The sequence below is a fragment of the Condylostylus longicornis genome, unplaced genomic scaffold (assembly GCF_029603195.1).
Source record: "Condylostylus longicornis isolate FDR11 unplaced genomic scaffold, ASM2960319v2 ptg000013l, whole genome shotgun sequence".
Classification (NCBI taxonomy): domain Eukaryota; kingdom Metazoa; phylum Arthropoda; class Insecta; order Diptera; family Dolichopodidae; genus Condylostylus; species Condylostylus longicornis.
In genome coordinates, this window is record NW_026577982.1 from 15,741,592 (window position 1) to 15,751,467 (window position 9,876).

The following is a 9,876-nucleotide window of genomic DNA, read 5'->3' on the forward strand; positions in this document are numbered from 1 at the left end:
TTATTTATTTTTAGAAGATGGTTTAGCTGGATTTCATGAAAATTTGGTAAAACTTAAAACGGATAAATTTTCCGGTTTTTCCTCTGGTTATGACAAGGTAAATCAAACCGGGAAAAACCAAGGAATCTTGTCATATAATCAACATTTTGACACTTATGTAGAATCAAACACACACCCAATTAAAAAAAATGGAACAGAAAGACCAATAAGCAAAAATCGGAAAAATAATTTTTTACATCTACCAACCAATATTCTGTACTGTAGCCAGAATTCGGAAGAAAATAATGGTACGAAAAACTATAATTCTGAACGATTTCCAAAAATGAATCAATGTGGTAATTTTTCAAAAAATCTTGTTAAAAAAAATTCAAATTATCCGGAAAATTTCAATTCAGAATACTGGAGTTTCTATCAAACTAATTTTAAGGATACTTTTGCAAATTCTAACATTCGAAATGAAAAATTATCATACAACTACCATTACTCGAATAACATATCACGAAATATAAGATTTCCAGAAAAGAATGTAAAACTTCCTGGCTTGCCTAAGCCAAAATTAAATGGGCAATCCTATAATATTGCGAAGCCCAAAAACATATTTGGCACAAAGGAGGAAATCTCTAATATAAACATGAAACCTGATTTTGTGACAGCAAGTGATCTTTTAAAGGCACAAAATGGTAAAAAAGAAGTATTAATGAATTGGAATGCTCAAAATGTTCGAGTATCTGGAAAAAGAAAAAATCATGAAATTTTGCTTCAAAATAATTTTGTATCAAATAAAAATATTTTCAATCATTTGGACTCTAATTTCAATTTAATTAACAAATCGAAAATATTTAAAAATTATAAAAAAAATACTTTTGATGAGGCAAAGACAGAAAATGAAAATGTTTTGGAAACAACTCCCAAAGAACAAATTGTTTTATGGACAGACTTTAAGAATAATTCTAATGAAAGAAAAACTACAAGTCAAACATTAAATGCTTCATACAGCTACAATAATAAAATTGAAACAAGCTTAAATTTAGAAGAAATTTTTAAAGAAAGACATAAAATTAAGAAAAAAAATGAAGAATTTCGTGAAGTTTTTAGTAGCTCTCCAATGGCGCATGGCAACAATATTTTAGAAAATGAAAAGTTTTGTGAGAAGGTCGAAGATGCCAAGAAAGAATTAAGAGCTTCCCAAAATTTAAATAATGCAAATAAGTCTATAAGTAACAGTGTTGTTTCGCATAACGAAAATGAAAACTCAAAAGAAGATAAAATTTTTCAAAATTCTTATGCGCATTATATTGAAAAGTATACAAAAAATTATTCAAACATAGAATTACTAAAAACGCTAGTAGAAGGGGAATTAAACCTAGATAATCTAACTTTAACTGAAGTTTCTGCTATTATGTCGCCGGTCCAACCAGAGCAATTCAAATTAGATAAGCCTGACGTTTCAAAAATGTTTCTAAATGATGATGTACCACAAATTCATGAATCAGAATCATTAGACACCGAGCAAATACAACCCTCACAGCATTTAATAAGAGAACAAAATGTTATTAGCAGATTCAAAAATATCAATTCAAACATAGATTTTGCAAATAATTGCAATGAAAACAAAGAAAATAATATTTTTCAAGAATATTTTCCAAATTACAATTTTGAGAAACGTCCGTTACTTAGCGATGAACAATTTGGTAATATGAAAAGAATTAGGCGATCAAATCCATACCGTTTACAAATTTATCCAAAATCAGAATGTTTTCCAATAAGACGACCAATACCAAATGAATTTACGGAAAATTCCCTCTACAATATTGGAGAGTTTGATACAATTGAAAACCGCACTTTCTACATCAATAAATTAAGAGAGCGTTTAAATTACGACCCGAATTACAGTGAGCAAGAATATAACAATGATTACATGTTATGTATTACATCCGATCAAATTCCTCAAAACATAAAAAATTATTTCAATAATATTTTAATGCCACAAAATTCAGATAACAACGGTATTTTTTGTAATTCTTTTGGAAATTGGCACGTTGTAGAGAATAATTTAGATGAAGATAAAATTGAAAATGACATTTCTTACAAAAATAATCGCAATATAATAAATCCGCCAAGTGATTTTCAAAATGAATTTGATAAATTTGAATTTCCGAAAATTAAATTTGACTTTGAATCAACAGAACCTTCAAACAGTTTTCAAAATCAATATAATTACTATCTCAATGAGAACTCGACTAATATTTGTCAAGAAGAATTTATTGAGCCGAAAATAGAAGTTGATTCAGATTCTGAAAAGCAAAAAACTTATTTTAAAGTAAAATCTCCAAATACTTGCCAGAGAAACGAATTTGTGAAGGAACAAAATCTTGAATTTGAGTTTAATTCTGAAGAGAGCGACGTTATTGCAAATAATATGAAGTCATTAAATTTTACTAAAATGCAGTCATGTAGTGATGATTCAATAAAACAAGAAATTATAAATGATTTTAATGGCAGCATTGAATTCACTCAAAACTTCTTTTTTTAATAAGAATTCCTAATAAACTGTTGCTTATTAATTTAATTTTAAGGTAGGTTAATCGAAATAAAGGTACATATGAAAATATTTCAATTGTAATTGATAGTTCAAAACAATTATAATACAATTATTTTTTTAAGTTTTTTGGTTCATTCTTAGAGTATTATTCAAAAAAAAAGTTCTATTTCATCAAAAATCCCAACATCTTTGACATGTGCGCGTAACATTAATAAACGTGATTTTTTCAGGTAATCGGGTAATCATACTTAAATGTTGTATAACCAAATATTATACTTAAATTTTAGAAAAGTGTTGTAAATATTAATGAAAAATAAAAAATTATGTACATATCATAAAAATAATCTTCTTCTTTCTTATCATTCAAAGATAACATGCTACTATGCTTATGGGTTATTTTACGCAAGTAGCATATATATCTACTTACGAGCAAACTATACGATATGCTTACCAAATTCGTAAAATATGATTAGTCAACAAAACATTAAAGATAGTTGGTGTATAAAATTTTAAGCTCGCTAAATATTCAAATTACTCTTTCATAGTGAACTATATTGCATATATTAGAGCAATGTTTTTCTTATGCCGAATTACAAAAGGCTACCTAGTTTTGATTTAAGTTTTAAAATTTTAATGTTTACTTCTCTGCAGTTAAGAAGTAATATGTTACTCATATGCACTTTAAACTTAGTGTATCTGATTGTGTATCTCAAATTTTTTCTTACAGTGTTTAAAAAAATTGAGATGGATTGTTAGATTCTACATTTTTAAAATGCTATTTTTAACTGAGAAATACATACCGAACCTAATATTAACAGAAAATCAAGTATTATTACTCTGCTTTGCTTTAAATGCTTAAACATTTCATTGAACATGTAAGCTCTGCAGGATCTGTTCCATCATAAAGTGAAATAACAATATAAAAGAACACATTTTATATAGTACATATAGTATATAATGTAAAAAATGAGATAAATGGTCCAATGTCTTAAAGTGTTTTCCGTACATACATACATGTTCTTTTATACTGTTGTTTACACTCTACATTACTTTACGTTTCATCATTTCTCTACAGACTTATAATATTTATGTACGTATGGATATTTACACTGTAGACATAAAATGTTTCAAATAATATTTATAATAGAATTAATAAATATGAAATATTAAAAATGTTTAACTTGAATGTTTTCTTATTAAATACACATCTGTTTTTATCAAATTCACATAATAAAGTTAAATTTTTTAGAAATTTTGAAAACAATTACACGCCGACCTTGAAAATTTATATTTTTCTTTTTATAATATTTTTTTGACAAAATCAAAATTGTAATGTGTTATTAATTAGAATCTACAATTAAAAATATAAAGTATTATAAAATATGTGTAAATATTAAAATAAAAGTAAATTATATCTTAAAATGTCAATGACTTTGTGTGAACTTTTAGATTAACTTTTATTGACTGCTTTGTTAGTTTACAGATTTTTATATTTAATTGTTTTTATTTTTTACAATCTTCATTGAGCAGTTTTTTTTATCGCAGAAACAAATTTTACGATTCGTTTTGCATATCGTTCATATTATAAAATGAAATACCCTATTGTATGTATATATTAACATTTAGTAAAAAAATACTATAATTTTAAAATAAACTTACTAATTATTTTAATGTATGCTATTCATACATACATGCTTTTCTTTTCATTAATTTCAAAAACTTAAGCGTATTAAATAATTAATTGTTATTTTTAAAATAAATATTAGAAATTTTTTCAATCTAATATAATGATTTTAATTAGTCATTTTATTTAATTAATACTCGATTTATTCAATAAAAGTGTAAATGGATGAATATTTATTAAAAGAAAACCGCAAATGTTTTTTTTTATTACAAAAAAAATAAACTTATTTTTAAATTTTATTTACTATTTAGTAATTAGTTCAAGTACAAGCTTTGAGGTCTATCACATTTCTGTAAAATGGCTCCTGAATGGTTTTTCGTGTTTGAACCCTATATGTATGGTGATTTTCAATAATTAAGGTCTAACTTAGGTCTTAATATAAAGGAAGTTCGATAAATTCAAACAGCAAAATCTGCATGTTCAAAAATGCTAGCTGTGCTTAAGGCTTTAATTTTTTTCATCACTACTGCAAAAATATTATAAATTAGAGCATTATAGAAAAATGTTGGATATTGAAGAATTATAGTATGTTACAAATTTACAAAATCACAATACATATTTAGTTCCAGCAGTGCATTTAGTTTAAGTGCATGTCTGAATTATCGTAAACCCTCTATATTTTAACTGATTTAACATACCTTTTAATTTTATCATTGGTATATTTTCGTCCAAGAAAATTTTCTTCCACAGGTGTGTAATAAGAGGCCCTACTTTAATACTAAGAGAACTTTTTGAAGAGAATTATTGAAAAGAAATGTGCTGTTTTATACACTATTGGTTCAATTCAGTTTTATTAAGTAAGAAGAAGATTATTATTTTAATTTGAATTTCATTCACAACAGATTACTTTTTTTGTTATCTTTAGATTACAATTAAATAATTGTAATAAAAAAGTTCTTTAACATTAAAATATCATATTATTACTTACATATTTAAATATTTTCTTCCAAACTCTTTACTAAAAATAATTAGAAAAACCAAATTTTTTTTTTAAATTGAAGTTTATAACATGTTTAGTAAATAAATAACTAGTGAATAACATATGTGCTTCATTTATAACATGATAAGTAAATTTTAAATATAAATTAGTGAGGCAGACTTTGTCTCTAAATATGTACTTGAAATTGGATTTGTTTGAAAATGAGCTAATTTAAGGTAAATCAAGCTCATTTATGTCGTTCTTCATTTTCTCCATAAACCTAACGACTAACTGGGTATAAGATCGTGTTTGCTATCAATTTTTTATTTATACGAATTGTTTTTTTTAAAAAACAATTAAAAGCTTTTGTTAAAATTTTTACCAATGAATTTTTTTTTCTTTGAAAATTAAGACACAGGTGTATTTATTTAAAAAAACAAAAAAAAAACTATAAGAGAAAATTAAAGAATTTTAAGTGTAAAAAATTTATAAAATCTTTAATTAAAATTTCACAAAAACTAGTTAAATTTTAACACTTAAACGTTTCGGTATTAAATCGGGAAGAATTCTTAAGAATACTGCCAAGTTCAAATTTACAAGAATACTAGTGTAAAAAAGAAAAAAAAATTATGAAAATGATTAGCCTTTAACTTTAATTTTGTGATAATTAATAGAAATTGTGAATTTTTCCATAGTTTATTTAAGTTTTAATTATAAAAGGATAAAAAGAATAATTGAAATATGAAAATTTATATTTGCATAAGTCTATTTATACTAATTGGAGTGCATAAGGCGTGTAATGCAGCTGTATTTAATCGGAATCAAAAATATGAAGGTTAGCTGGTAAAAAATTTTTTTTCTATATGGCACGACGCTGTTGTCCTATAAATAATGTATTTGTGAATTTATTCAATTCTCTATCTCAACAATGAAATATTTAAAATTAGACTCTATAATTCTACTTTAGCTTTTTTCCTAGTTAAATAATTCAAATTTACAAAGACTTAAACCAAAAATATTTTTTAAAAATTTAAATATTTAAAATTCAATTTTACACGTGGCAAATTTGTGATTTAAAGACAATAATGATTTATCCAATATAATTTACTAGATATCCTTAAAAAAATTGAATTCTAAATGAATTGAATGGTGAATTGTGATCTTATAGCAATTAGTTTCCTAATTGTGCCACTTCTATTGAGAGTAATAAATGGGGATATTTTAATGTTAATAGCGAGGGAAACAATATTTTTAATAGCATTTGGCAACACTATCTTTATGAATATTAACTGTAAAAATAAATTAATACAAATGGTGAAAATAAAGCAAAAAATTTCAAATTACTAATTGGAATTATATTTTTTTTTGTAGACCAAAGATATTGGGTAGAAAAGGGTATGAATTTTTTAAAATCACGACTTAATTTGCTTGATGAAGGATATATTAAGTCAAAAGCAAAAAACATCATATTTTTCTTGGGTGATGGTATGGGAATGCCGACTATAACTGCTGGTCGTATTTATAAAGGTCAATTAAATGAGCAATCAGGTGAAGAGGCATCTTTAGTTTTCGATGATTTTCCATATGTCGGTCTGGCAAAGGTATGTGTATTATGTGTTTTAAATAAAATCATAATTTATAATTAATTGTTTATTTTTTTCCTTGTATAGACTTACAACATTGATAAGCAAGTACCCGACTCAGCTGGAACTGCAACAGCAATTTTTACTGGTGTTAAAACAGCTTACGGTGTAATTGGTATGGATAATAGAACAACTCCAATGGATGCCGAAACAGGAAAATTAGATTCATTTTTAAAATGGGCACAAAATGTTGGTAAACGTACCGGTATAGTAACAACAACTCGTATAACACATGCAACACCTGCTTCTACTTATGCATCAGTTTATGATCGTAACTGGGAATGTGATGTTGAAATTCCAAGTGAAAGCAGTGATATTTATAAAGATATCGCAAGACAATTAGTTGAAAACGAACCCGGTATTAATTTCAATGTAATATTTGGTGGAGGATTAAAACCAATGGGTTATACTGACTTATACGAAATATCTGATATTAGATTTGAAGGTCCAACGGAAGAAATATGTAATCGTATGGATGGAAAAAATTTAGTTAATGATTGGTTAAATTTACCTGGCGAAAATCGAAAATTCATTCAAAATCGAGATGATTTGATGAATTTAGATGTAAATAATGTTAGTCATGTTATGGGTTTATTCCGTAACAATCATTTAACATTCGCTCTCGCTCGACAAGTTGGTGAACCGTCATTGAGCGAAATGGTCGAACAAGCCATACGTGTACTATCATCATCAGAAAATGGTTTTGTATTAATGGTTGAAGGTGGTCGTATTGATCAAGCACATCATCAAAATTATGCACATGCCGCTTTAGAAGAATTAGTTGAATTTGATGCAGCAATTGATATTGCTATGCGTTTAACAAAACGTAAAGATACATTAATAATAGTGACTGCAGATCATTCACATTCAATGTCATTTAATGGTTATCCAGAACGTGGAAATAGTATTTTAGATTTTGCTAATGATTCTGAAACATTTGCATATGAAACGATATCATATTCGAATGGACCAGGTTTTTACAATCATAGAGCTAATCTTTCAACATCTTACATAAATTCAACACGGAATATAAGGGAAGATACATGGATACCCGTTGAAGAAATCGATCCTGCTATAAGATCTTCTCCAACATATAGAAGTTTAGCAGCATTTCCATTATCTGAAGAAACACATGGAGGTGAAGATGTTCCAGTTTTCGCAATTGGACCTGGTGCTCAATTAATTGGTGGTGTCTTTGAACAAAATTATTTAGCTTACGTTATGAGTTATATGGGTTGTATGGGACCAGCAAAAGATGTGGATAAAACTTGTAATGAATATTTGAAAAATGAAAAAAATTCGGCCAATATAAATAGATTTAATTACAAAATTTTTAACTTTATTTTCATGTTATTTAGTTTGAATATATTGTTTTCGTATTAGAAAATATGTTAGTTCTAATAAATTAAATAAATTAAGTAAAAAGTTAGGATTATAGTTATTCGATGAAAAGAATTTAAACATGTAGAATTCGTGTAGGATAATTTTTGTTTAAAAGTCTGTTTTTGAAAAAAACATAGTAAAGAAGTAAAATTACGACGCATCAACATTTGTTTGATTACGCATTATATATCGATTTCCAAAATAAATATTCTTGAAATATAGACCTTTGAGGCACAGTCTCTAAAAGTTTTTAATTAAAATTTTAAAAATTTATTAAGATTTTGGTTGATATATAATTGCTAAACCTACCGAAATTACTTTAAGAAAAAAAATTTTATGGATTTATCAAAAAAGCTCGAAAGAGGATAAAACGTGATTTTTAAGAATGAACTGTAGACAATAATAGATGCTCATATAGCTATTTGCATACATACATATGTAGATACATCTAAAAAATTTTAAAATTTCTTAATATGTTTTCAAAATTGAATTTCTTATTTGATTAAAATATTTTTATTTATTTTCCAACTAAAATAACATTAAAATACAGTGTTTTGGTTCTTTCATTTGAAAACTTTACAATATTTAACTCTATGTAATTTTGTATAATTGTTTATGTATATATATATATTAATTTCTATATAATTATGTATGTATATATATAATAATATAATATATAATAATTTTATAATATTTGTTGTATAAATATTAACATTTCATTTTTATTTTTTGGTGCAAAAAATTTTTAAATTATCTCAATATTGCGGTTCTTAATTTTTCATAATATGTAAATTTTATACTATAATATTATAAACATTTTTATTGTAAATATAATGTTAATATAGAAATATGTATGTAAATTGAATTTACTTAATTTTAATTGTAAATATTTCATTATTTTGGTTTCTTACTTTATTTAATCATGATAATTATTTTATTTTTATTTCTACTTTAACTCTGATCACATTCAAAAGAAAATATGTGGGTACTTTCTTAAAAAAATTGTTGAATTGCAATTATAATTTAATTGTGTTTCAATAAGAAAAATGAGTTATTATTGTATTTATTAATTAATCCAAGAATATAATGATTTATGATAAAAAAGAATTTTGGTAGCTATTCCTATAAGCATGTGCATTAAAATATAGAGATAGTCTCAAATTATAACAATTTCAATAGAGTCAATTTTAATTCGACTCCCTATTGAAATCCAAATTCAAATTTCATACTAATTGCAAATAATGTTATCAAAAATACTATGTATAGTATACTATATATACTATAAATAGTATGTATGATATATATACTATGTACTATTCTTGGATGAATCAAAAATACATTCTGGATTAATTTTAACATGCAATTTCAATTTAACCTCTTTAACTTTTAACATTTTCTAACAACTTTTTATCTTAAAAGTAATTGTTATACATACATATATTGTTATTACATTCATGTATATTTTACTAATTAAATATTTATTTTTAATTTTGATTTTTTTACTTTTTCGATTAATTTATTTTGTTCATTTTATTATTTTAATTGTATTTGCTTAATTGTATTAAATTAGTTTAAATCAAAAATTTTCAATTTTAAATTAAATAAAAACAATTGGAGTAATGAAAACAAATTATACAAAAATTGCATTTGATTTGTTTTAAAATTGTAAATTTTATATTTAAGCCTCTTTTTACCATACTTATGT

The 9,876-nt window shown here is 24.8% G+C and overlaps 1 protein-coding gene across 1 annotated transcript; it reads left to right on the forward strand.

Annotated features, from left to right (window-relative positions):
- Positions 1–6,599: 6,599 nt before the first annotated feature.
- Positions 6,600–9,670, forward strand: LOC129605581 (alkaline phosphatase 4; the record flags this gene model as incomplete). The annotated part of the gene is made up of 3 exons (XM_055515440.1): positions 6,600–6,746; positions 6,816–8,100; positions 9,639–9,670. Coding segments are annotated over exons 1-3 (1,431 nt in total), but the record flags the coding sequence as incomplete, so codon positions are not given.
- Between the last annotated feature and the right edge of the window lie 206 nt (positions 9,671–9,876).